The sequence below is a fragment of the Exophiala spinifera genome (assembly GCF_000836115.1).
Source record: "Exophiala spinifera strain CBS 89968 unplaced genomic scaffold supercont1.7, whole genome shotgun sequence".
NCBI classification, from domain to species: Eukaryota; Fungi; Ascomycota; class Eurotiomycetes; order Chaetothyriales; family Herpotrichiellaceae; genus Exophiala; species Exophiala spinifera.
In genome coordinates, this window is record NW_015622519.1 from 486,095 (window position 1) to 512,391 (window position 26,297).

The 26,297-nt window shown below is 53.1% G+C and overlaps 11 protein-coding genes across 11 annotated transcripts; 6 read left to right on the top strand and 5 right to left on the bottom strand.

The window, feature by feature from the left end:
• Window positions 1-642: 642 nt before the first annotated feature.
• On the top strand, window positions 643-3,889 carry PV08_09152 (uncharacterized protein; the record flags this gene model as incomplete). The annotated part of the gene is made up of 12 exons (XM_016383472.1): window positions 643-1,168; window positions 1,218-1,512; window positions 1,565-1,578; window positions 1,629-1,767; window positions 1,820-1,932; window positions 1,982-2,109; window positions 2,164-2,342; window positions 2,459-2,608; window positions 2,660-2,707; window positions 2,781-2,844; window positions 2,955-3,243; window positions 3,378-3,889. The coding sequence occupies 12 exons, from the start codon at window positions 643-645 to the stop codon at window positions 3,887-3,889; spliced, it is 2,457 nt and encodes an 818-aa protein (XP_016232095.1).
• A 735-nt stretch (window positions 3,890-4,624) lies between these two features.
• Window positions 4,625-5,827, bottom strand: PV08_09153 (uncharacterized protein; the record flags this gene model as incomplete). Its single annotated transcript, XM_016383473.1, has 1 exon — window positions 4,625-5,827. The coding sequence occupies one exon, from the start codon at window positions 5,825-5,827 to the stop codon at window positions 4,625-4,627; it is 1,203 nt and encodes a 400-aa protein (XP_016232096.1).
• A 714-nt stretch (window positions 5,828-6,541) lies between these two features.
• PV08_09154 (uncharacterized protein) lies at window positions 6,542-7,711 on the top strand (the record flags this gene model as incomplete). Its single annotated transcript, XM_016383474.1, has 1 exon — window positions 6,542-7,711. One exon carries the CDS (start codon window positions 6,542-6,544, stop codon window positions 7,709-7,711), a length of 1,170 nt encoding a protein of 389 aa, XP_016232097.1.
• A 249-nt stretch (window positions 7,712-7,960) lies between these two features.
• Window positions 7,961-8,837, bottom strand: PV08_09155 (uncharacterized protein; the record flags this gene model as incomplete). Its single annotated transcript, XM_016383475.1, has 2 exons — window positions 7,961-8,661; window positions 8,789-8,837. 2 exons carry the CDS (start codon window positions 8,835-8,837, stop codon window positions 7,961-7,963), a joined length of 750 nt encoding a protein of 249 aa, XP_016232098.1.
• A 503-nt stretch (window positions 8,838-9,340) lies between these two features.
• PV08_09156 (uncharacterized protein) lies at window positions 9,341-10,207 on the bottom strand (the record flags this gene model as incomplete). Its single annotated transcript, XM_016383476.1, has 1 exon — window positions 9,341-10,207. One exon carries the CDS (start codon window positions 10,205-10,207, stop codon window positions 9,341-9,343), a length of 867 nt encoding a protein of 288 aa, XP_016232099.1.
• Window positions 10,208-10,846: 639 nt separating this feature from the next.
• Window positions 10,847-13,087, bottom strand: PV08_09157 (uncharacterized protein; the record flags this gene model as incomplete). Its single annotated transcript, XM_016383477.1, has 1 exon — window positions 10,847-13,087. The coding sequence occupies one exon, from the start codon at window positions 13,085-13,087 to the stop codon at window positions 10,847-10,849; it is 2,241 nt and encodes a 746-aa protein (XP_016232100.1).
• Window positions 13,088-14,190: 1,103 nt separating this feature from the next.
• PV08_09158 (uncharacterized protein) lies at window positions 14,191-15,030 on the top strand (the record flags this gene model as incomplete). Its single annotated transcript, XM_016383478.1, has 1 exon — window positions 14,191-15,030. The coding sequence occupies one exon, from the start codon at window positions 14,191-14,193 to the stop codon at window positions 15,028-15,030; it is 840 nt and encodes a 279-aa protein (XP_016232101.1).
• A 542-nt stretch (window positions 15,031-15,572) lies between these two features.
• PV08_09159 (uncharacterized protein) lies at window positions 15,573-16,496 on the top strand (the record flags this gene model as incomplete). Its single annotated transcript, XM_016383479.1, has 1 exon — window positions 15,573-16,496. One exon carries the CDS (start codon window positions 15,573-15,575, stop codon window positions 16,494-16,496), a length of 924 nt encoding a protein of 307 aa, XP_016232102.1.
• A 1,481-nt stretch (window positions 16,497-17,977) lies between these two features.
• On the top strand, window positions 17,978-19,828 carry PV08_09160 (uncharacterized protein; the record flags this gene model as incomplete). Its single annotated transcript, XM_016383480.1, has 1 exon — window positions 17,978-19,828. The coding sequence occupies one exon, from the start codon at window positions 17,978-17,980 to the stop codon at window positions 19,826-19,828; it is 1,851 nt and encodes a 616-aa protein (XP_016232103.1).
• Window positions 19,829-20,707: 879 nt separating this feature from the next.
• PV08_09161 (uncharacterized protein) lies at window positions 20,708-22,018 on the top strand (the record flags this gene model as incomplete). The annotated part of the gene is made up of 2 exons (XM_016383481.1): window positions 20,708-20,872; window positions 21,020-22,018. 2 exons carry the CDS (start codon window positions 20,708-20,710, stop codon window positions 22,016-22,018), a joined length of 1,164 nt encoding a protein of 387 aa, XP_016232104.1.
• A 972-nt stretch (window positions 22,019-22,990) lies between these two features.
• Window positions 22,991-24,956, bottom strand: PV08_09162 (uncharacterized protein; the record flags this gene model as incomplete). The annotated part of the gene is made up of 4 exons (XM_016383482.1): window positions 22,991-23,601; window positions 23,742-23,927; window positions 24,118-24,778; window positions 24,858-24,956. 4 exons carry the CDS (start codon window positions 24,954-24,956, stop codon window positions 22,991-22,993), a joined length of 1,557 nt encoding a protein of 518 aa, XP_016232105.1.
• Between the last annotated feature and the right edge of the window lie 1,341 nt (window positions 24,957-26,297).

A 26,297-nucleotide genomic window follows, 5' to 3' on the forward strand; every position in this document is an offset into this window, starting at 1 on the left:
AAAAGTGCGCGTTGTCTGACGGGCGGAGCCGCGATCCCAGTGCTCGAGGCTGTATGTCAGACAGGCAAATCACTTATTGCATGTGCTCGCAGAGGGAGATCGCTCGGTGGCTGAATCATGTGACGAGGCGTAAGGCTGTCTTGGCATTGGGCTTCTCCTGATTCGCTTTCAGATTGCAACACTTTGCCATGTGATGATTCTTGCCATGAACAGGCCAGCCCGGCCCGATTTGCTCTATGTCAAAGACTGAAACTTGTACACGGAGCACTCACTCATATTCAACGCGACTCTGATCCAATTCGCCCGGCTCTCAGGGAGGTTGCGTGGCTGCATCACGGACCCGGCACCGAACGCATAGTGAGTGGTACGTTGCGATGCTTTCTACGCTATATCTGCTCGGCGCGAACCTGAGTCGATGTGCACTTCCAAATCTGTTCATTGATTCTATTGGCCTGGCTCTAACCAACTGTCCTTTCACAGGTTGATGAGATTTGCTTTTTCTTTTGTTCGACCAAAGACACCAATCGTTCTCAACCAGGGAAGAAGGAAGCAAGCTCTCCGTCATGGCTTTCTTTTAACAATCGTTCTTTTTACGCGCTCCGGAGGCTTTCAACAGTGAGAATAAAAATTCCGTAAACCAAAATGACAAATTTACCGCCAACGGGCTATGGAGGTCCTCCTTCAGACCGTTCCAGCTTTCCCAAACCGATTCCTAAACTTGAGGAACCAGTTCAAATATTTGGCGACACATCAATGCGAGATACACCAGACATGTCGGGAGACATCAACAACCGTCTGAAGATAGAGACTTCAGATGAGGAAGACGATGACTCCATGTTGTCCGACACCTCGTCTGAAAGCGATACCACTCCGCAGATCCAGCGCGGCCTACCGATTTCGCAACTACCTACCGGTCTTTGCTATGATGAGCGTATGCGTTACCATGCAGAAGTAGCGGCAACCAGTGGCGAGAATGTCCATCCGGAGGATCCCAGACGCATTTACTACATCTACAAAGAACTGTGCGAAGCTGGCCTCGTTGACGACAAGAGATATCCTCCCTTGGTCGACACGCCTTTACTCAGAATCGATGCGAGAGAAGCGACACGTGACGAGTGTCTCCTGATTCATACAGAGAAACATTACGACTTCGTCAAGAGTACTGCTGGTAAGTGTACGATCATGAATTGTGGACGATGTGCTGACTATTCCCGTAGAAATGTCTGACGAACAGCTGATTGACCTCTCGGACGAACAAAACATGGATTCAATATACTTCAATGCACTGTCATATTTCTCGTCCAAGTTGTCTGCAGGAGCCGCGATCGAGACTTGCAAGGCGGTTATGACGCGAAAAGTCAAGAATGCGATTGCAGTCATCCGACCACCGGGTCATCATGCCGAGGTTGACAGGACCATGGGCTTCTGTCTTTTCAATAACGTCTGCATTGCTTCGAAAGTGTGCCAGGGAGACTTTGGCGAGGACTGCAGAAAAATTTTGATCGTGGATTGGTAGGTGGCTCTGCGGTAGTATGTGGATCATTTTCACTAACCGTCTCAACAGGGATGTCCATCACGGTCCGAGTCCCTCAACCTTTCCCAAACTTCAACGTTACTGATTCATATAGGCAATGGCTGCCAAAAAGCATTCTACCAAGATCCGAACATACTCTACATCTCCCTCCACGTGCATATGGATGGCAGATTTTACCCTTCAGGAGATGAAGGCGATATGTACCATTGTGGCGAAGGACCTGGTCTTGGAAAGTAAGACTCTGTCACGCTCTTTGTAATTAAGGACTGGACTAATGAATTCTAGAAACGTCAACATCCCATGGCCAACCAAGGGTATGGGTGATGGCGACTACATGTATGCCTTTCAGAATGTAGTTATGCCCATAGCAACCGAATTCGACCCTGATTTTGTGATTGGTATGTGGGGAGAGCGCGCATGGCAGATAATGAGCTGATATCCACCTAGTTGCATCGGGATTCGACGCTGCGGCTGGCGACGAGCTGGGTGGTTGCTATGTCACACCGCCTTGCTATGCTCATATGACGCATATGCTCATGTCTTTGGCTAAAGGAAAGATTGCTGTGTGTCTTGAGGTGAGCTCATATTTCCTTGATTCGTCGGGAGCCGGAAACTGATCGCTTACGCAGGGCGGCTACAATTTCCACGCGATCTCGAAATCAGCTCTCGCAGTAACACGTGTATTGATGGGCGAACCACCCGACAGATTGCAAGCCACCGCAGCCTCCAAAAATGGGATCGACACAGTCTCGCAAGTTCGAAACGTGCAGTCCAAGTATTGGAGAAGCATTTATCCCAAAGGTAAAAGGTACCTTGCAAGCATATGGGTCATCGGAGATTAACACGAGATTGAGCAGACCCCGTCGGCGGTGTGTTTGGAGGCGAACGATTACATGGTAAACTTCACATCCGTGTTTCAGGGAGCCTTGGATCTATTGCTAACACCATTCTTCGTTTCGCAGACATCATTCGCCAATGGCAAGCACAACATCTGTATGACAAATACAAGTTGACGCAGTTACACATTTTCCGCGACAACATTTCCAAATCGTTTGATCAACAGGTTCTTGCCACGTGAGATGTGCCCATCCTCGAGATTGGCGACTATACTGAACCGTAAAACAGACCCAACTACGAGAACAAGAAACGTCTCCTCATGATCTTTCATGATGCGTAAGTACTGCCTTCGGCTAAGCTTTCGAATTGGCGTGTTTGGGACCACTGACAGCGAGCGTCGTTCGAACAGACCAGATCTTCTAGGCCACAATAACGGTCTCAGCACACAGCAACAACTGCATGAGACATGGCTGGTAGGTGCTCTTCCATCGTCGTTTTTTTTTTCAATGTTTCCATGTTTCCATGGTCCCTTTCCGGCGTACCCCGCTATGCGCCTCAATATCAGCTTACAGATTCTCAAAAGGTTGATGGCGCGCAGCATTACATCAAGTGGGCTGTCAACCACGGCTTTGCAGTCATAGACATCAACGTCCCGCAACACATCACGATCAACGATGAAGACATGCCCGAGTACCACCAGACAGACGTCGAGTATGCGTCGATGACCACCGACGTCGCTCGCAAGGAAGGCGAAAAGCTCGCTCAATATCTCTGGGAGAACTACGTTGAACCATGGGATTTTCCAGGTGGTATCGTGCTTATGGGCGCCGGTACCGCGTTTCATGCTCTCGCCAAGCTAGTGAGTGAGAACGGTACGTTACTCGAATTCATCTGTGTTTTTTTCACTCTTCCGACTCCTCTCCGCTTTTCTCGCTCGCGGGTGGCGCGTTTTTGTGGAAAAAACAAAAAGAAAGAAAAGAAAATCTAACATCTCGCCTCCCCGCAGAAAACGTCTACCCTTCCCTCCTGGGTATTGTAGGCTTCATCTCCACCAACCCGATCCGCCCCATCTCCAACCCGGCCTCGCACTGGGTGAGCCAGTGGTACCGCGACAACAGTCTCGTGTTCGTCTCGCATGTCCACAGCCTGTGGAAGAAGGAAAAGGCGCCGTCGCGCAAGTACGGCAAACTGGTGCGCAGCGAGGCCGAGGTCCTCAACGTCATGATGAAGATGCACGAGGACGATGTCACAGAGTGGATCAAAGAGAAGGTCCGCGAGGCCGCGGACTCGGACGAGGAGAGTGTCGAGACGGAGAGCGAGTCTGGCGACACCATCGACGATCCGATCGCGACCGGCGCGGCGGATGGGGCGGCTGCGGTAGGGGGAGCAGCAAGTGTCACTGGTTCGCTCGTGGATGGCGCTGGCGGTCTCGCGGCCGGCAGTCTGAGTCAGGGCGCCACGGCCGGTCAGAGATTCAGCACGGCGACGGGGGATGTCTACATGAGCACCGAGCGTTGACTGTTGGTTGGTGATTTCAGAATCGGCTCTGGGGACGATGGAAGGATTGTCAGCGCGGCAATTCGATTGGCGAATGTTAATATGTGTGCGAATGGATAAATACAGAATCAGACACGCGCAGCGGAGCATGCATGGTAAGCTACTAGAAAGAATGGAAGAGGGAGAGAAAGTGTGCTTGAGATGTATGTCTGTTCATCTACTACTTGAGACTCTAGTTAGAGGCATAGCTCTATGTCGAGACTCTCCCTCGGTAGATGAGCAAGCTATGAAGGATGCTTGCGCTCCGATGTGGTGCTCGGATGTAGTGTGTGGTTGGAATAATTCTTTCTCTCATCTGCGATTCCATGATCCTGCCTTTCGCATATCCAGCTCGACTGACGTCGGGTGGACGTCACTAGTCACTCTGAAGAAAAGCTCAGCTCGAGCAAGGCAGCATGTCCAGCTCATGATACAAATCCTGGTGGTGTTCAAGACGCCCTTTGTCCCCTGAAATCTGAACGTTTTTGCGTCACTCCGCGTCGATCCGATTCCTGAGTGTCCTGCATCCCCTTGGGCACATCTCTATCGATTTTTGATGTGGCATTCTGTGTCAGCTGTATGTAGTATGTTATCGCCATTCGTGGCAATACCGTGGCTGCTCATCGTCGTCGTCGTTTTTTTCGACGTCAATCATTCTATGGCTCCTGTTTCCTCACTCGCATAGCCAGAGACGAGGTAGATCTGATCTCATTCTCTTTAGTGCTTGGGGCGCACAGCAGCTGGCTCCCCCAAAGGGGGTTTGCCCGCAGCACGCTTTCCTGTCGCGTTGCCATGACCTCTCTCCTCCTTGGCTTTGTCGATTTCTCTTCTGGCAGTCTCTTCTTGCTCCTTCTGCGTGCCCAAAATGGTTTTTACCAGTGCATCGAGCTCATCCTGTTTCACACACGTCAAAACATCGAAAATTCTGCTCTTGATGTCTCTGCACATGGTCACGGTTGCTGTACCTTCCTCAACTCTGCGAAGATGGCCGAGAAAGGTCGTGTCAGATCGTGCCGCCCTCACCAATGCGTCGACCTCAGGCGTCTTCAGTTCCAATATGTCTGCCTGGCGTGTCGCCAGTTGTTGTGCCTGGTCTAGACTGCGTATCTCTTTCTCCACGTCGGATAGATGCGTCTTATAGGACACTACGGAGCCCTCCACATCAGTGATCTTCTTACGAATATGTTTGATCTGGTTGTGAGTCTGTGCGAGAATCTCCTTTTGTTCATCCAGGAATGAACGAGCTTCCTTCGATTTCTTGCGTGCAACCTCGACTGCGATTCGCTGTTTATTGTGAAGAGCAACTTCCACTTTTTCAGCAGTGTAGAGTTGATCGGCACGGTCGCAACTTTTCTGCATTTGCTGCTTCGCCTCTTGCAGTTTTTGAGCGAGTGCAACCTCTTTCCTCTTGAATTGGTCGAGACGAGCTTGGATGGACGATGGTCTCAGAGGAGATCTTTCAGTGGAGATTACCATGCTAGCACGAGGCAAATGCGGAGCTGTCCCTCGCTCCTCAGGTCTCATGGGAGCCTTTGAGTCTCGACTAGAAACTTCCTCTGCCACGCAGGAGGTAGTGGTTTCGGGCGCTTCCTCGTTGTGGTCAGAGTTTAAATCTTGGGGCGGAGAAGTATCACTAGTGACCGAAGTATCTCGGTCCTGACCCGAGGGGGTGTGCGAGGGTCGGGAAGTGGTAGCAGTCTTCGAAGCGCTCTCTTTGCTAGAGCCTGTAACAGGAAGCAAGGGGGGTGACATTGTCGGTGTTGGTCGAGAAGTCATGATGTCTGGATTGACACCCGAAATCTCCGCCACAGAGGGGTATTGTTCGTGCATGGTCAGAGAATCTTTGAGCCCTGGTCCCGGTGTCACCTCCTCGAATTCGTCATTCGGGTTCAGCTTGAAAACAGATCCGGATCTCTTCATGATATGAGCAACGGACAAGGAAGCCGATAGCAAACCGGAATAGAAAGGGGATGTGAGGATACAAAGGCGAAAAGAAGAAAGCGAAAGTAAGATTATACGCCGCGGGGAAGTACACGGATACTATCAAAAAGAAAAGTTGCGAGAGCAGAGAGAGGCCGAAGGAGATGATAAAGCCAGCACACCCACCGCGATATATGAGGACGTTCAGAGAGAAAGGTGAAAGAGGGAGAGTTAAGACCTGCCTGATACAAAGGTGACCTGGATTTGATCGGTTCTGGTTTCGTGAAGTCATTCCAAGGATCCAAATAATACAAGGTATAGCTTTGAGGACACCAAGCCCGACGAGAAAGATGGGTAGTTGAAGACCTTCATAAATTTCAGTGGCACTAGAGCCCTGAAGTGTGTTTGTTTCCTCGGATCTACCGAGTGAGTGATGTGAAGGGAGTGAGTGATGTGGAGGGAGTGAGCGGTACTCCGTACTGGAGGTGTTTCTAGCCAGTGTCTTGCTACCGCAGGAGAGAACGAAGATCCCTTAAAGCAGCGACGTTTTCTGTATTGGAACTTTTTTCTCTGGCACAGCATCATCAACTCGTCCGCGGGCTTCAAGGAGACCAGACACTTGCTGCATACGACTCTCGCTCTCTTCTCATCCAAACCCCTTTCAGTCCATACCGCCCTCCCAAATCCCTATACCGGGACTGTCCAAACCACAATATGCACCGCACCCCGGCCCTCTCACGCTGCACATCTTGCCGCCGGTCCATACTCGAAGCATTCACCTCGCTCGCCGGCGTCAACCTCCCAGCCCGCACCGCACTTCCACCACTGTCTCGACCTCTCCAGACCCAAACCAGAGCATTCAGCCACGCCTCCCCCTTCCGACAGTCTCTTGAACCCCCGACGAGCTCAGACCAGTCTGAGTTCGTACCATGGTATCTCCAAGTCGAAGACCCGGAGCCTCCAGTGCCCGCATCACCGCTTCTCGCGCTTCAAGAGATCCCACCTCTCCCGGAAAATCCTCCAGCGATCCTCTCGTCCGTCCTCAACCATCTGTCCACCCAGATCGGCCTCGACAACCTCACCCTTCTAGACCTGCGGCACATTGACCCCCCGCCGGCGCTGGGCGCCAATCTCATCATGGTGATCGGCACCGCCCGCAGCGTCAAACACCTCAATGTCTCCGCCGACCGTTTCTGCCGCTGGGCACGGAAAGAGTACAAACTGCGCCCGTTCGCCGACGGACTGTTGGGCCGCAACGAACTCAAACTCAAACTCCGCCGAAAGGCGCGCCGGATGAAACTTGCACAGAGCGTGGGCAACACAATGGTGACGCGCGAAAGCGACGACGGCATCACGACAGGGTGGATCTGTGTGAACATGGGTCCGGTGGACGAGGCGGTCCTGCCTGCGGAGGTGGAGGGTGAGGCGCAGACGGCGCTGGCCGAGGCTTCAGTGGCCGACTCCCGACCCCTGCCGGACGAGGTTGCAGAGGACGAAGAGGACGAATACACAAACCCACCGGACGACTATGTCGGATTCGGCAGTCGGATCAACTCGCCCCGGATAGTGGTGCAGATGTTCACGGAGCAGAAGAGACTGGAGATGGACCTCGAGGGTCTTTGGGATGTTCGAAACACCCGCCGGGCGCGCAAGGCTAGTCGAGCCAATGCCGCAGTGGAGGAGACGCAGAGGGAGCAAGACATGGAAGCCGCGAGCGCGCGAGACAAAGAAGTGCACGAAGAGGCTACGAAGCAGAACAGTCCCCGGGATGATCCAATGCATGACGAGGACGTACCCAGCAAGATGGAGAAGGAGATTGAACGTACTGAAGAGCGCGAAGGCGTGGATCAATCTAAACCCATGGGCTCGATAGGTGCCAGCTAAGACAGCCTGCGACCAACGGCCCATTGTGCTATGTCCTTGTAGTATGTTTGTACAATACAGACTCTTTCGTCAAGCCAGAAATGCTTTTCCCAATTCTCCTAATTCGTGATTCGCATCAATTCGTGACCTTTGGCATCTTGTGTCTAAACGACTAACAACAGCCCTTTCGGTTTTGCTCCTGCAATGCGTCTTCCAATCCACATCACTCTCATACATAGTATAGACGGGCGGGGTCCGGTCCAGACTGGTTTACGCAAAACTCGGACCCAACATGACAACGCTGAAGCGCATCTCTCCGCCGCCGGCCTCTTCCTCTCGTTTCAGGAACGCGTGGACACCCAACTCCTGGCCCTTCTCACTGAGCACATCGTCCTGCGGGTCCAGATGACCTCGCTTGATGGGGCCTTTTCTCCGACCGTCGAGTTCCCACAGCTCGCCGTTCTTGTCCTTGACGAAGGCCACGAAATGCAGATCCACGGTGTCCTCGGCGTCCGGGGCGGTGGTGTCTCCCTTGGCCGCGGCCGTGGCGTGCGCCGACTCCAGCGCCTCGCTGTTGTACAGCAGGTCCGCGCGCTCGACGGGTTTGAGGGGGATGGCCTGTTGGAGCAGCGTGTCCAGGTCGCTCCCGGGCGTGATCTGGTCGCGGGCCGCACCGTTCGTGACGGCGTGCAGGAGTCCGATGAGCCCGCAGGCGTTGCGGATCGTCTGCTTGAACCATACCACTTCCTCGTCCGGGCCGGAGCCGGCGTACTCGGGTCGGGAGGCGTCCTCGGCGACGCGGAACTTTTCGTAGTTCTGCGTCACGGGGAAGACGAGCAGCAGCGCCACGGCGGGCCGCGGCAGGAACTCGAGAAGGCTGGGCTCGGTGAGGGAGTAGACGTCGTGGAATTCGAGCGTGGGCGAGAGGCCGAGCTGGCGCACGAGGTGCGTCATTACTTCCGGGTTGTTTTCTGTCGAAACGCCCTTGTAAGTATGGAACAAGAGTGTCTTGGGGTGATCGTGGTACAATAGGTATCGTCACCGTCAGGCAGGCAGGCAGGGGGGGGGGGGGGGGGGGGGGGGGGGATTCTTGCGTACCGAGAGGCACAAACGCCTTGCGACCTGCGGGGACGTCGACGTCGGCCATGGTGGAGGGAGTGTCTGTGGATTCGTGCGTAGGATACACTCGTGGCACAGACAAGAGGAAAGAACTTCAGGTACGTTGGACCTTGTATGCCGGAAGGATTGAGGATTGTCGACGACACATTTGTCAACTTTCCACCTCACATATTACCCCGCGGGTGAGGAGAATGAGGCTGCACAGTAATTGCGTCAATGCAGATGGTACCTGCCTTAGCCCCACCAGCCTCACGTGGCGGCTGTGGCTTGGGTCCGTGGCCGTGGTGGCTCAACGTCTCCCAGGTAAGCAACGGGAATTGTAGGTGGTCGTCCTCTCTAACTTTCAGGCTACGTGAACGTGCCTTGCGGAGTACCGAGTACGAGGACAGGGTGTGGTGTGGACGCATTCTAGCAGAGTCACCAAAAGCCATCCACTGTCATATAGAGCTAACGAGGCAACGCCATATCGGCTCCATGTCACGACCTGCAAATGCAGGATTTGGATTCTAAGCGAACCTACGTGACTGTATGTCATGCCTCTTCTGGTCCGACCCAGTGGCTCTCGTGCTGAAACTTGAGGACCTCATCGCCCCATGAACACCACCCAGCCGTCAGGTTTCTGGCAAAGAGTTCAAGCACTTGTGGTTGTGGAGGCAGAAGGTCTTGGAGCAACGCTTTCATGCATGGTTTTCTCGAGTGAAGATCAGGCACCGCCGCAATAATGCGACGACGAGGGTTCACATCCGAATGTCGCTTTCGAAACAACAAGAGTACCTCGTACGGTCTCCTCCATAGCCCGTCCAAAGGCGTAACGGGCTGGCCATGTGCCGTAACTTTGATCCATATCCATTCTTCATCCACGCAAAATCCCATCGCCCCGAGGGTCTGGACCACATTGGCGCGGAGAGAGGCTTTGTTTGTGATCCAGATCGCAACGAGCCCTTGGCTGGACAAACTGGTCTCTACGATCTGGGCGGCTTGCCCAAACGGGTCACAGTTCTGGTCCTCGGCGGATCTGTAATGACCAGAATGCCGCACTGACCGGTTGGCCCATGGCGGATCCATGAGGATCAGATCAAATCCATTTGAGGAAGCCAGATGCTGCCAAGCCGACAAGGCTGACTGTCCAGACTGCAAGGTTGAGCAAATAAAGGTAGACCGAGGCGGGATGAAATAGTGTCCGTTGTCAATAGTTTCCAGAACCGCGGAGCCGTGGCTAGGATTGTGGACAAGCACACCGTGCAGCATGTCCAGAGATGGGAATCCGTTGCGCCGTTCTGTGCTCGACAAAAGAAGTGGCACCATGTGGTCTGTGCCCGCCCCTGCCACAAATGTACGACTGTGTGCTGGAAAAGACAATGAGGCCTGTGTGGGATATTCCCGGTCTGCAGGCAACATGGCTGCTCGCCGCAGGCACCAATTCAGACCATGAGTCGAGACGTGATCAGTGAGCTCGCTCAGGGCATGAGATATGTGTTCTTGGATTGAGGCATGATAAGAGTACTCGTGTGGAGGCAATGCATTCAAAGCAGCAACCCGTTTAGATCCTTTGGGCTCAGTGTCAGGATACGGGCTCTGCAGAGGAGGACAGCTTCTGAGGATAGATGACGCACACTGGCCATGTTGGAGCGATGAAGGGATATCGACCAGAAAAACGGTTCGATCAATGTTGCAGTAAAGTGTCGGATGCGATGTTGACATTGGGGGGCGCGGGGAATCGGCGCCAAACCCAACAAGAGCCTCAGGAAGCCGATTTTCAATTTCGATGAACTATCCAGCGGGCTTTTGCGAGGACCGTAAGAAGTCTACTCGCAAAAGCCCGTAAGAAGTCTCGCCGCTCGTGATGAGGTCTACATTACCCAACACACGGAGTAGGGAAATTTCCCGCCGAACTGAGCGAGTAGACGCCGCCGCTTTTGGAGGCATCTTTCTCTATCTCTCTACGGAGAACCAAGAACGCCAAACGTGAAGCGCAAAGGCGTAGAGCGCAAAGGCGCAATTTGCAACCTCAGCTAGCATTCTGAATCTAGAGTTAAACTAGAATATCCGAATCCTTTCCAGCTTATCGTCGTCCAAGAACTCCTCCGGCTTCCTTATGTCCTTCAGTTCTTCTTTCCTAGCCTCTTCGTCCTTCTTCAACCAGCCCCGGATCTCCTCGTCCTTCTTCCCTAGCAGAAGTTGCTGGATACCTCGGTCGTAAGGAGCCACCTTTATCAGGCCAACGCGTTTATATGCCAGCGGCTTCTCACCATCAGCCTCACCATCAACCTGCTCCCCCGCAACATCGACCCGCGCAATCAACAGACAGATGAGATACTTAGCTGCGTCTGTGCGACTCCCCAGCGCAGCAGGAAGACAAAATATCTGTCCGTTGCGGAACAATAAGTCGGCGTCGTTATCGGCGTCGTTATTCGACGCGTTCCGTGGGCTGTCGAGGTACACATTCGCGTAAGCTCTGGAGCCTTTGGCGGCGGTTTCGAATTTCCAAGCATATCGGCGGGTCTTTTCCGTCCCCTCACCCTTGATCTCGACGATTTTGACCGATCTCAGGCCCAGGCATTTGACGACGATGTAACAACCGGGCTTCAACAAACCAAATTTGTTTGTAGGTCGTCCCGAGTCGCCCTGTTGATCGGACTTCAGCACGATCTGTTCGACCTCTATGAAGAGATCTTGATCAGTTGTCTCCCCATACGTGATGCCGTTCGGAGTGTTCAAAGAAGCCCAAGAAAATGTTGGAGCGAGGTACCCAAGAGTACGTGTCGAATCATAGTGAAAGCGGCCATCCTCGTATTTGTCGTTTATGTGCCATAAAAGCTGACTCGCGAGGTGCTTCTCCCACATGCCTGCCACGTACTCCACTTGAAGTTCCCGGAACATGACTCTGGCAATACCCGACAAAGCAATGAGCTTGTCGCCTTCGAAGGTAAGATTCATCTTGGAGTAGGTTTCCACGATGTGCTTCCACAGTTCATGCCTGTATATCTCTGACCCCAGGCGGTAATCGGGATCGACGATCGACACGATTAGTTTTGAGCCCTCGTATGTGATGGTCAGCGGGGCGCTCGGGGACAACAAACGACTGTAGGTCGCTCTGGATCGATAGTTGATCCGGGCCTCGCGGAGAGTTTTGCCATCTTTGACCGGATCGAGACTCTTGATCGTTCGACGTGGAACAACCTTGCCGGACACAATTTCGAAGTCTGGAACCCCATCAGGATGGCACTCTGCCGCCTGCAGCTCGCTGCATTCCCAGGCGATTTGATTTCTGCAGAAATGAAGAACACGAGGGGCTATAAGTCTCTCCTGCAGCACCCAGCCTCTGGTGTTCACCGAGGCCTGCTCGATGTTTCGTTCCCAAAAGTTCGGATCGATCACCATACAGCGCAGAGTGCTTTTGGTGTCTGCTGATCCCTGGAAACGGACGGTAGAGATATAAATTTCGTGCTCCCACAAGTCCTCCGCCCTGCGCGAGAAAAAGAGTCCTCCGTCCGAGTCTAAAGCGGCCGTCGCCGAGATGTTGCAAAACGAGAATCCATATACCTTGTCCATGCTCGCAGACTGGTCCAGCCAGTCCGCTTTTGCTACTTCGCTACTACCTTGCATGATGCACAAGGAATCGATCCAGATATAACGGACATTCAGGCGCAGGGAGAACTCCACAGCATGTTTGAACGTCAATGGCAGGTCGTCAAGCTCGATGCCTTCCTTGAGCTTAGAGTGGTTTCCGGGCTCCAGGCGGAGTATGATCTTGCCCCCCCAACGGTGGCTGAGAGTTGTGTACCTGGGCTGAAGTTCCGAGTAACTGTTTCTCCAGGCTTCGTCGGTAGTTTCTACAAGACACACTTTTTGTTTTTTGTCCTTTTTGCCCCTCTTCTCATGCTTCTTATGATTATTATTGTTGTTGTTGTTGTTGTTGTTGTTGTTGTTGTTGTTGTTGTTGTTGTTGTTGTTGTTGTTGTTGTTGTTGTTGTTGTTGTTGTTGTTGTTATCAGCCTTCTCGCCGGCTTTGTGCTTGTCGGCCTTCCTTTCCTCATCCTTCTCGTCGTCTGGTCTCAGATCCAAAAGCCTTCCTGGGACCCATCCTCCTTTGAATCCATGGCTTTTGGGTCTGCGAAAAAGCTTCTCGGATCTGCTAGAACATCTTTTGTGGGACTCGTCGCATTGTCGTATCCATTTCCGCGCCAGCTGGAAAGCCTCATCTGATCGCGTGTTGTTAGATGTCGGGGTTCGAATCGACGTTTGCAAATTCTCTGGACACGCAATGTAAATTGCCATTTCATTCTCCGAGGCATGAATATCACCGACCAGACTCTCTCAAGAGAAACGTCCCGATTGGCCTATCAGGATGGCCTTGCATGCCGATTTTGAAGTCTAGCCGGTACAACTTGTCCCATCCCTCGACGGTCAACAAGCTGGCGTAGGTCAAAAACTCGTGCCCGGTGGGCTCGAACCATGGACTCCCATTGCCCAAGTGATGGACATTGGCTGAAAGGACGCGGCAAAAGTAGCAACGCATGTTTGCGGAGTGATACAAGCTTTCCATATTCTCATGGTGGATGAAATAAAGCTCGTAGGTCCCTCTCCATATCTGCCCCTTGTGACCACGAAGCATGCGATGACAGATCTCACAGATCATATTTTTCTTTTTCAATTCTCGCAAGGTAGGTTTCCGAAGGAAGCTGAAAGTAAAGCTATTTGAAAACGAAAGAGGAACCGATGCGCCTGGGACTTTCTAATGTATTGGAAGTCGCCAGGCAAAGTCCGTGATTGCGGCTTGCAGCTGAAACACTCAGCGATTAGTCTCACCAGGTTGCGCGAGCAGCTTTTCCTGTACCGATCTGCGCGTGCCGCCCATGGAGGAGATATGCATTCCGGGGGCTCATTCGCAGCGGCCTAACTAATTTTCGTGTGAGGCTAGCCGAGGGGCGAAACCGGTCGCCAGGTTTTTGGCCTCATGGGTTTGGGCGGGTGGCCGTGTTCGACGGCTTAACCAGGCTTTGCTGTTGTTAAACATTATACCATATGCAATGCGACGTGGCATGTTCACCACCTCTCCTCCACCAGCCTCATGCCGCGTGGGAGCGCATCAGGTGGCTTCGACTCAGCCATAAGAGCGCCCACAGGCTGAACTTGTAGCTGATTCTGCCTGCCAGTCTCTCCCAAACAGGCAGCATGCGTGCGGTCGGCGATCCTGGTAGCGGGGATCGCGATGCCACTCGGAACTGAGCGCCTGGTGCCTCTAAAATCACGGGAGTGACTGACCGCGCTATCTACCTACATTACCGACGGCCTTTGTGCGATCGCGTGTCTGCTGCTGAATTGCCTATTTCTAACGCATTGAGGCTTGATACATAGCAAGCAGCAACAATAGGCTCACTATGATCTCATTCGACCTTAAAGGTTTCTACGATCCTCCCGACGATCCTCCCAAGGTGACAGTACAACCGGACGGAGTCAGCGAAGATCAAATTCGAGATTTTCCGGCATTCAATATTTGGTGCGGTACACTCAGGCGGTCACTCTACGAGCAGAGCACGATAGAAGACCATCCATTTTACGACTCGCCCTTTAAACTCAAGTCTATCACCATCCAATCCGTTGACATTTTCAGGAACGGCCAAATTGGCTTTCTAAAATTGAACGCAGAGATCAAAAACGAAAGGGGCCAGGAGCTTCCGGGGATTTGTTTTCTTCGCGGCGGGAGTGTTGGTATCCTCATGATTCTCACGCCAAGGGATGCCATCGACGAGAAATGGGTCATCATGACCTCGCAGCCACGCGTGCCCGCGGGAACTCTTACATTCGTGGAGATCCCTGCCGGCATGTTGGACTACCACAGAGGGACATTTGCGGGCAAAGCAGCTTTGGAGATAGAGGAAGAAACCGGCCTCTCGATTCCAACAGGGGAGCTTAGAGACTTGACACAACTTGCTCTCGAGGGTTCCGAGATAGAAGAGCACAAACAACTCAAGCCCGCAATGTACCCAAGCCCAGGCGGCTGCGATGAATACATCGCGTTGATGCTCTGGGAGAAGGAAATGGACAGGCAGGAAATCGAGGACTTGAAAGGAAGGCTGACAGGCTTGAGGACCCAGGGAGAGTTGATCACGTTAAAGCTGCTCCCTTATGCCGAGCTTTGGAGAGAAGGTGCTAGGGATGCGAAGACGCTGGCTGCCTGGGCCTTGTACGAAGGTTTGAAGAGGGCTGGAAAACTCTGAGAACAGGGAACGCCGTGCGAATACTCTTGCTTCTGTTCTGTCAAAGGATTTCCTGGCTTCCTAGGAGGTGGCTCCTTGATGCTCCATAAGCATAGATAGTCGGCGTCTCCAGAAAGGATTTATTGTATGATTAGACTTCGGCTGCTGTCATTCGGTCCGAGCCGTCCCTGCGCCATCAGGAAGATTGGGAGAAGCTGGGACTTGAAGGACTTGATGAAGCATATCCTTGGTATCGCAGCGAATAGTTGGAGGGCTTGCCGAAGCCGAGATCCATCGTTCGTTTGTGGCCACGGTGAGCTTGGGCTGCTCAGCTTTGTCCGACCTCGAAGCGGGGTGATTAACTCTGTGATAGATGACTGGATTATTGCGCCTCTAGTCTGCCTGGCCTCAGCCCGTTTGCTGTCACCACCTAGACCACAGCCTCGCATGAAGCTGTTTCCCCTGCCATAAAAGGTCGATAGGATGGAATTCTAGAGACGGGATTTTCTCTTCTACTGCCCATTTTCCAACATCATTCCGGACCTGTCCTCTCCTGATTTGTCATGGCCACCAGGTTCACACTGCGCAACGCCCTGGGAGAACCGCCCGTCGAAGTCACTTTGTCTGCAGGTCTGTCGCAAGAAGCCTGTCTGGGATTCAAACCTTTCAACGTTTGGCTGGAATCGCTACGGCAATCATTGCGCCTTCAGTCTGAAGAGCACCACCCCTTCAATGCGGAAAAGGAGCGATACACTCTGCGGCGTATCAACGTGCAATCTGTTGATTATTTTGGCTCTCGCATAGGCTTTATGAAGATGGAAACGGTGGTTGAAAATGACAGCGATGGTCGACCTCTTCCCGGGATTGTCTTCCTTCGAGGCGGCAGTGTGGCTGTCCTGATCATCCTCCGACCAGAGAGTGAGGACGAGAACGATGAAAGATACGTGGTCCTGACGCAACAACCTCGCATCCCAGCGGGGAGTTTAACTTTCTGCGAGATCCCCGCGGGTATGATAGACGACGCTGGGACCTTTAAAGGCGCTGCTGCCAAGGAACTACTCGAAGAGACGGGCTTGATTGTTTCCGTGAACGAGCTTACAGACATGACCATGCTCGCTTTGAAGGATGCCAAGGGTTCTGAAAGTCATCTACAGAAAGCAATGTATCCCAGTCCAGGAGGTTGCGATGAGTACATCGCTCTCTTTCTGTGGGAGAAGACCATGCCTTGTTCTGAACTCAACGAATTGAGGGATAAGCTCTCAGGCAACGACACCGAGAAGATCACACTCAAGCTTGTCAAGTATGAAGAGCTGTGGAGGGAGGGTGCAAGAGATGCGAAGACACTGGCAGCTTTGGCTTTGTATGAGGGGCTTACAAGAGCAGGCGTCCTAGGGGATAAAGGCCCAACCTCGTCAGCTCGAAAGCGGAAGAAACTCCGCAAAGGCAAATCTACGAATCGAAGGCATCGCACCGAGGAATTACGATAGTACATGTGAATCAGGGCCCTCGACTGCATCCTCAATTTGCTGTGGTCCCTCGAGGCCCCAAAATCCGAACTATGACGGCCCGTCGCTTTGTACGGTGACTGCGGTACCGTACCATTGGCATTGCCAATGAATAACCACCCACAATTACAAGCTCTCTCGTACAGCCGAGGCGATTCGCAGGGCCTTCGAACCCACAGTAAGTCATTCACGGCTTCTCGTCGTCTCGCAGCTTCAGCGTGCCGACGAAATTTCCATCTCGCGTGCGAAGTTACGGGTGCTTCGTCAACGGCTGCAGTGAGAATCTCGGGGGGAACGTTGATGGGATGGGGTTGGACTGCCATACCATACGTACACAGATATCTACCAACGGCAGTTCCTGTTACACTTCTGCAGCCAGTGGGCAGCAAGTCTTGTAAGTCTAACCAAGCAATTGTGAAAACGTGTTGAAATGTGCCGTCCATGTTACCTTGCTAGTCTCCATCGCGTCGATCCGCTGGCGGGCCACGGTGGGATTGTCAGGAACCGACGACATCATGACCGGTGGAGCTCGAGTAGTCCTCCAATGCGTTGATATGTGGTCCTCTTCATCTACCTCGTACTAGGCACATCAGACTGTCGTGGGGTCGGAGTTTTATAACCCGAGATGTTCGAAATCGTCCTCGTTTCAGCGAGGGAGGGGGAAAAATGGAAAGCGAGAGGATCAGATCTGTGCATTGGGCACAGCAGAAGCGAAGTAGCTGTGGAAACCATCTGGCACAGATCAACAAGTCCATGCGAACGGTTTTGCCATTATCGATGAAGACAGCAGTAGACGATGCACGCTAACCCTACCTGGTGTAGTCTGACAATGGTCTCCACGATTAGGGTTAGCGCGTTAGATCTCGCACGCAGCGGAGTTTCCCCTTTCGATGCCTTTCGCCTTCGTCTCCCACTCAGCCCTCATGCATGGACCATTCGCACAGGCCCGCAGAAGATCTCGGCGTCATATAATGTTCTTCTTTCTTCCAAATAAGAGAACTCTTAGCAAGAAATTCCTGCATGCCTGCCTCCCTATTGCCCGACCTCTTCCTGCACGGAGCAACGCCCACTGCGGCACCCCCGTCGGCAAAGCTTTTGACATGCAGCAAGTCCACGAACTTCCCACATACTTTGAAGTGGGTGGACATTTCACTGACGTGTAGGTCTTAAAAACTGGGCTCGCATGATGTTTGCATTGACTTTTCTCCCCCTCCGTCTTTTATACTTCTGTGACTTCGCCCTTCATTTAGGCTTTTGTTTGCTGTACATCGACCGATTCACGCAGCCAAGGGGCATTTCAGCAGCACAGATCTTCCTACAGGTCGCGAAAGTTCCGGTCGACAATCGCAGTCGCAACAGTAAAGATCAAAGTTTCGATCGGGGCACAATGTCGCGTCTTGGATCGAGCAACGCCACCTAAGAAACTCACCGTCAATACGCTTTGTCCCGCGGCACATAGCGCCATGTTGGAGGCGTTAACAGACGCCATTCTCAACGCGAGGGATGAACCCATCGACTACACAGGTGATGGTAATGGAGCCGGCGGTGCCCTGAAACCAAGCCAGAATCGAGCCATCCATATCACCGCGGTATGCTGCTCCGGCTTCAGTCTGCTGGCCGCATTGGTCACTTTACGATGGTTTCTCCTCATGCGAAGGAGCTTCCGCCATATCCTGGTGATGAATATGATTATAAGTGGCTCTTTCAAGAGCTTCTGGTACTTTATTTTCCCGATCGTCAGCTTTGGGACGGGCCCCATCTCGAGCAGCTCCAACTTCTGTCAGGCAACCGGCTTCTTCCTCACGTTTGCCACAGAGTCTGCTGATATGGCAATTTTCCTGATTGCCTTGCATTCAGTCCTCTACATCTTACGACCAAGCAGCGCTGCTGGAGAAGGAGGGCTGTACCCCTACCGCCACTGGGTATGGCCGGCCTGGCTGTTGCCGCCACTTCTCGCCGCATGCCTCGCGTTCATTCGAAATTCGGCACCTTTCACAACTTCAGGCGTCTTCTGTACACTACCGAAACGCCCTATTTGGTACAGATTGGCGCTGTCCTGGGTACCAAGATACATTATCATTGCATTCATCATCTCCATGTATTTGTGGATATACATCTACGTGCACATGAAGTTTCGTGGGTTCGACAAACTTGGTAGGTCGGAGTCTATGAGCGAGTCATCTCAGAGTTCGAGACGAAGTTCGATTGCCCTCCACAGCGAAGACGTGGAACCGGCTGAGCAGGGTGGCAGGACCAGCCAGACTCCATCAAGAAGGGTGTCTCAACAACCCACCCTTGAGGTCGAACAGCAAGTGCAATCGTCTGAAGCGCTACAGCCCTGGGACTACATGAATTTCGTTACCTCCAAACCTCTGCAGAACCCTCCTGAAGACGGCCCTGCCCCGACGGCGCCTTGGGGAAGCACATGGTCGGATGATACAATCTCGCCTTTTGGCCCCTCTTCTGGCAAACCCTCCCGGATAGGATCTAAAGATGGCCAGCGTGCAGGCCCACGCAAAGAACGCGTCTCACGATCGGATCCTGCAACGAATACACGGATCAAAATGAGCGATCGGACGGACCCGCTACGAGAGACCCGGAGGGCGATTCGCAGGCAGTTACGGTCCATGTTCATCTACCCTCTTGTCTACATCATAGTGTGGGCGTTTCCCTTTGTGTTCCAAGTCCGATTGTACGATGCGCGCAACGTCATGCATCCGACGTATTGGATCAACTTAATATCAGTTATCATGCTGTCTCTCCAGACTGCAGCCGACTGCTTTGTTTTCTCTTGGACGGAGAAGCCGTGGAGGAGGATCTCGTCAAACTCGAAGTGTTCGATTCTTGGCGGACGTCGTTGCAAAAAGCAAGATTCCACGGATACGCCTCAGCCGGCGATACCTGAGCCAGCTCCTTCAAAGCGCCCTGTGCACTGGTGGGAAGCCGAAGGTAGACTTCGAAAGGACAGTGTGTGGTTGCCGGGGGGCTCAATCAGTGAGACCTTTTCACAATTGGCCTCACGCACACGATCGAGGAGTCTGGAACAAGGGAGACGGCTTACAAGACACATAAGCGAGGACATTCCGTCACCCATTCCAGAGACTGAGCCTGTATCTTCCACGGGTCCTCCGGCGGGACGGGCTCGAAGGACAAGCATGAGTAGAGTCTCGTCAAACGGCAGCGGACAGGAACCTCGATCCAGTCCGGGACGGAGAGAGCGCCACCAGGCCGGACTTGGGAGTGTGCACGAGGTGAAAAGCGATGGTTTTCAGGTTGATGAGGACGGGTGTGAAACTGCGCGTACAACTAACTAATGGCTTTAGTGTTGCATCCTATTGACGATGAAAAGTTGCATTGCAAATCTAAGGGTATGGTGTATAGCATAGCATATTGAATACTATGAATGGGTATTGTATGAACAGCGGAATATCGAACATCACATACACACTATGCGATCCCATCGCGTCTTTTGAGGAGATTTGAACCCAATCTCGTCTGTTGGACCGTGAATAGCCGGGGAACCCCAGAGCCTTTCGACCAGAGTACGCATGTGCGTGTGGTGGGTGAGATATTTGTCTTTTTTGGCTGCCCTGCGATTGGTGTATTGAGTGGTGTGGACGGAGAGGAACACGCCCCAGACGGCCCCGATCTCGCTGTGAAACTCGCACTCCGTACATGTACAAATATTGTAGGTTCCGATGGTGACGGGCTTTTTAGGCTCCGAAGTTCATGCGGCAGCGAAAAACCTGCCTCGGCATCGGCAGCGGCACCTAAACACCGCCTAAACACCGCCGGCCACCTGAACCACCCACCTGGACCACCCACCTAAACCGCAGTGTTAAAGGTATCGCCCCCAGGCACCTGCTGGGCACCAGAAGAGACTCCGCGAGAGCAGTTCGTCGCCTCGCTATCCGAAATTCGCAGCCACCACGATCCCTCACCCATCATCATTCCGCACGTCACACCGAGAAAACATTCTACCCTTCCGCCAACAAATCCCACCTACGGCACCGGCACCAGCACCACAGTCAAACACCCCTCGTTCCCTTGTTGTCTCGAGTACCCCGTCCCGCGATGGTCCTCTTTTGAACAGGAACACGACCAGGACCAGGACCAGGACCAGGACCCGGTGAATGCCTCTTCTAGCTTCAGGCCATGCAGCAACAACATTACAACCCACACGACCATCCGAGATGGAACCACTGTCCCAGACGACCTCGCCCACAGCCTCAAGAGCCACCGCGACAGCGGTGACACGGAAAGATGGTCGCGCTCCCGGGGAACCCAAGTATTTGGACAAGAGGAGTCTAGATTATGTCTTGCGCAGTGGGTTCGCAGGTGGTCTGGCCGGATGCGCTGTGAGTGATTCTCGAGTTTCCCAGTCCTTGTGACAGTTTTGAATTCCTCCACTGCAAAATGGTACTCGTTTGCCGGGGCTGGTCTCTTTCCTTTCCTTTTTGGTTGCGACTGCAGGCGGCTAACGCATACACACACCCTCACCAAAGGCCAAAACAGTCGTCGGACCTCTCGATCGAGTCAAGATCCTCTTCCAAGCCTCGAACCCGCAATTTGCCAAATACACCGGTAGCTGGACGGGGGTGTTTGTGGCGATGCGCGACATCAACAACTCGGAGGGCATCCGTGGGTTGTATCGGGGTCACTCGGCCACGCTGTTGCGAATATTTCCGTACGCGGGGATCAAGTTCCTGGCCTACGAACAAATACGGGCTTTTCTCATCCACAATAAGGACCAAGAGACACCGGTCCGGCGGTTTTTGTCGGGTTCCCTGGCGGGCCTCACCTCGGTTTTCTTCACGTACCCTCTCGAGGTGGTGCGCGTGCGACTCGCCTTCGAAACGAAACGGGATTCGCGGTCTTCCTTGACCAGAATATGCCAACAGATATACCACGAGCAACCGCCTCAGCCGCAGTCGCTGACGGGACACAGCGCCAGCCATCCCCATAACCCGGTGGCGGCGGCGGCGGCCGACCTCACTCACCGAGCGGCACCAAGGTCTGGACTGGTCAATTTCTATCGTGGGTTTTCTCCGACAATGCTCGGCATGCTGCCTTATGCAGGAGTGTCCTTTTTGACCCACGACACCATTGGTGATTTGTTTCGACATCCGACCCTGGCTCCGTACACCGTCATACGGTCCACGTCGTTGGCGCCCGCTCCGCCGGATGGAGCGTCGGACGGCACGAGAGCCTACCAGCGGAGTCAGTTGACGGCGCCCGCAGAGTTGACCTCGGGCGCTCTGGCGGGGTTGGTGTCTCAAACGGCGTCTTACCCGCTGGAGGTGATCCGACGGAGAATGCAAGTCGGTGGCGCTGTCGGTGATGGGCATAGGTTGTCCATATTAGAGACGGCTCGGAGGATATTCCTTGAAAGAGGATGGAGAGGGTTCTTTGTCGGCTTGTCCATCGGTTATATCAAGGTTATCCCGCTGGGTGCGACCAGCTTTTATGTTTATGAGCGTGCCAAGTGGTATTTGGGGATTTGAACGAGCACGTACTCGTACAGGGCTTCGATGACAAAGCACAGTACAAAGTTATAAATGGCGGCAGTTTTTGTAGGTGGACAGAGACGATGAAGAGTGTCAAGGAGCAGAACACTACATGACGTATCAAGACCAGAAGAGACTTTTGCCAGAAGGTCAAGAACGAAGTCGAGTTTCGAAAGCACACGTTCTGCAGTTGTTACTTTGTGCGGCAGACGACGTATGAAGTTGGATGATGTGTTTTTTTTCCTTTTCTTTTATTTGAAGAAGCTGCTCTTGCAGAGCATGGAGAGGAAGAGGAAGATGGTATTAGAGAGAATTTCAGATCTAGTCTTTTTTTTCTGAATGAGCAGGAGAAACAGTGCCAGGAGTACTAAGGGAAAAGCCCAAAAAGAATTTGTGGATATGAAGATGAGTTTCGCGTCCGAGTACAGCTCAAGATGGGGAAGAGGTGCCTGTCGTCGCAGATGTTGACAGGTTGTCGCCACTGACCGAGGAGCATGTAGGGACCGCAGACATACCGATCCGTCTGTGTGTACCTGTGTAGGCATAGGAGGCATGTAGGTAGGTAGGTACCTACCTGTATTTGAAGGTACCCGAGTGTGATGAACAACAAGTTCGTACTACATTGGGCCGAGTCGACGACCTTGAGAGGTGTGTAGTGTATACGGTACACTTGGACCGAGGTTGAGGTTATATACTATGTGTACACAGCACCTGGCATCTAATAACGACAGAACCAAAAAAGAACAGATCTAAGAAAAAAAAAAAAAAAAGAAGAACCATACGTAGGTATGTATGTACATGGTGTGTAACGGTCCAACGTCAGAAAATCACACAAACGGTGTGAGGTGAGCTTCCCTCTATACTACGTAGAGGAACGGCAACGACGACAATGACACAAACGACGGGGCGACCATGACAAGTGGACAAATTTCTCGACTCTGCCTTGCCGTGCCGTCAATCTCCCTTAACTTACTCCCTCTTCATCGGCACCGCGCCGTCCCTCTCGGTCGGTGCGGCCCCGTTGCCACCGCCACCCTTGACGACGGTGTTGTTGTTGTCACCGCTCTCGCTCCCGGAGCCGGAGGGGGAAAACGGCACGCCCTCGCCGCTGACGACGGGCATCCCCGTCTCGACCTCGACCCTGGTCATGGCCAGGCTGCCGCGGCCCATGTCGTCCCAGTGCGCGTCGGAGAGGTACTTGAAGTCCAGGCCGCGGGCCTCGTCCTCCTCCTTGACGCGCAGCTTGCAGCCGGGGATGCGGTCGATGATGAACAGCAGGATGCAGCTGACGACGAAGCTCCACGCGGCGCACGTCGTGGCCGCGGCGAACTGGTACCCCAGCTGCACCCAGTGGCGGTTCCACCAGCCGCCGGCGTAGCTGTCGCCGCTGACGCCGTCGAGCGCCGGCACGAAGCTCGCCGCGAACAGGCCCGTCAGCAGGTCCCCGACGTACCCGCCCACGCCGTGGAGCGCGAAGATGTCCAGGCCCTCGTCGATCGAGATGAGGTGCTTGTACCTGTTGGTGTAGAAACACGCGATCGACGTCAGGAGGCCCACGAGGGCTGCCACGTAGATGGGTACTGTGACACACACACACACAGACGGAACATGTTAGTACCAAGCACCAAATAAACGAAACCAAAAAAACCAAAGAAAAAAAGAAAAAAGGGAGAGAGAAAACAATAAATGATAACTGGAACAAAAACAAGACAAAACTTACCAAAACCAGCAGCTGGTGTGATTCCAACGAGGCCAGAAATAATGCCAGAACAGAATCCGAGAATGCTGAATTTCCCGGTATAGAAGTACTCAAGTAGCGTCCAGCCGATGCCACCTCCACAGGCTGCTAGGTTGGTGTTGACGACGACGTATACGGAGCGAAGAGATAGGTTTGCCGTGCTGGCGCCTTAAGTTACATAACAAAGAGGTCATGTTAGTGGTGTGTGTTTGTGTGCAAAATATAAAAAAAGGGATAGGACTCAAAGATGATTCCAAAAACTGGAAGAGTGTTGGAAGAGTGTGGAGGTATGAGGTAGAGAATTAGAGTTGTTGTCGATCTTTCATTTTTGTGTAATTCGCTTCGGAATCAAACTCACCGTTAAAAGCGAACCATCCAAACCAGATGAAGCACGTTCCTATGCCGACGAGAAATGGATTGTGAGGCTTTGCATGGATAATCTTGGCCCTCTCGCCTGAGGTGTGTTCGCTGATGCGAGGTCCGAGCATGAGACTCCATGCCAGAGCGCTGAATCCGCTCGCGATATGCACGGGTCCGGAGCCGGCAAAGTCGTAGACGCCCAGGTTGTACAGCCAGCCGGACGGGTTCCACTCCCAGTAGGCGAGGATGTAGTAGACGAACGTGGTCCAGCAGAGCAGGAACAGCATGCTGGGCCACAGGCGGCCGCGCTCGAGCATGGCGCCGGACAGGATCATGGCGGTCGCGGTGACAAAAGTAAAGCCGAAACACGCGTACAAAAGATCCGGAATGTCGGAGTTGGCGAGCGATGGCGCGGCGAGCACGTTGTGCAAGGCTGCCAGGCTGACGTCGCCTAGGATCTCGTTCGTCGTGTGCGACTGGTACAGCGAGTAGCCGTAGATCCAGAATTGGATGCCGCACGCGCACGCGCAGAACAGGGACTGGAAGATCATGGTCAACGCCGACTTCCTGCGTTGGTGCATGCCGGCGTAGAGCCAGCCGATGGCAGGCGTGATTTGCCAGCATAGAATCGTACAGACGAGGATCCAGCACATGTCACCCTGCATTCCGTCGGAAGTGGTTGGTGTCAGTAAACTATAATACGCATCTGGTGCAAGACGGGGGAGATGGTCCTTGTACCTTGTCATACGGAGCGTTGAGGTCCTGGGTGAAAGGATCGCCGCCTTGAGGGTCGACGCTGTAGTCTGGCCATTCTGTGACGGGGATGATTTCCGACATGATGACTCGTTCTTGTTCGGTGTTGAGGTCAACCTTGCATACGAAGTACACCGGGAGAAAAGATTGGCTTTAGTCAGAAAGAATCAAGAGGGTCGAGTTGTGGTGGATAGGTGTGGTGTATATATAGAGGGAGAGGAAGGGGGGAGGAAGAGTAGCCAAGACAAGACAGCAGAACAAGACAATCAGATGTTCCAAGGCCTTATTAAGAAGACTTCTGGTGCACACACACACACTCTCTCTCTCTTTCCTCTCTGTGTGTATCTGGCCGTCTCTCACAGGTCCAGACACAGGGGTAGGAACAAGTAGATCAGCTTTAGTTACCTGGTATCTCGGTACCTCGCGTGGCCAAGAGATAAACCCAAACCCGTCATCATCACGGACATTCCCCCAGGACATGCTGCCTACCCAAACAAGTAAATCAGTCCCGGGGAGTGGGAGGGCAAACGCGACAAAACAACGAAGCCAGAGCACGATTGCTCGAGGTGTCTGGCCTCAAGGGTGCATTGGTAGGAGTCGGGGCAAATCAGTGGCGCGGAACCACCATGTGTAGGCGGGACTAGCGACCTGGGCAGGCGGCCGGAGACTTGGTAAGTACCAGGTAGTTGGTCGATATCAAATCTGGCGAATGTGTCTGTGTCCCTTTGGGCCGTCTGTCGGATACTTGACTACATTCATCGATTCCCTGGTGAACAAACAGAGCGAGAGGCATTGTCGTGTCCTGGCGTTGGAATCCGCCCTTATCAGTGGAGATGTGCCAAGCTCTTGGCTGGTTCCGCTCGCGAGGCTGAGACTCGAGAGTGCGTCAAAGCACCTGCATCCATGTGCGATTCCGCCCGACCAAGATCTCCATCAGCTTGGCCTTTGCTGGGCAGATACCGTGAATCGTGATGGATCGAGCCTTATCAGTTTGTGCACAACGGACGACTCAATAGTGTTATTCATCGTTGAGAGACACACGTGCTGATCCGAGGACTCAATACGCAACATGATCGATACATACTGTACACCTGTGTACTCCGCAGGCCTCGCTTACACACACGTCTCGGATGGTCCGGATGTCTATGGCTTGACCTCATACGCTGAAAGACAGAGGAGATCTCCTCTTCAACCGAGTTATCGTGAATCGTGACTGTCACTGTCGATGTTGGGTCCATCTCACCCATACTGTACAACCCACGACGCTCAAGCTCATCCACCCAAGACCCTCCATATTTGCTTGTCCACACACAAAAACCACCTCCGTCGTCTGGACAAATCCCCCGATCATCACATTCAAGTCGATCCATGTTTCAATCTTGTTCCAAGGTATACCGATGCCATCATACAGCATGGCAGCCAGAA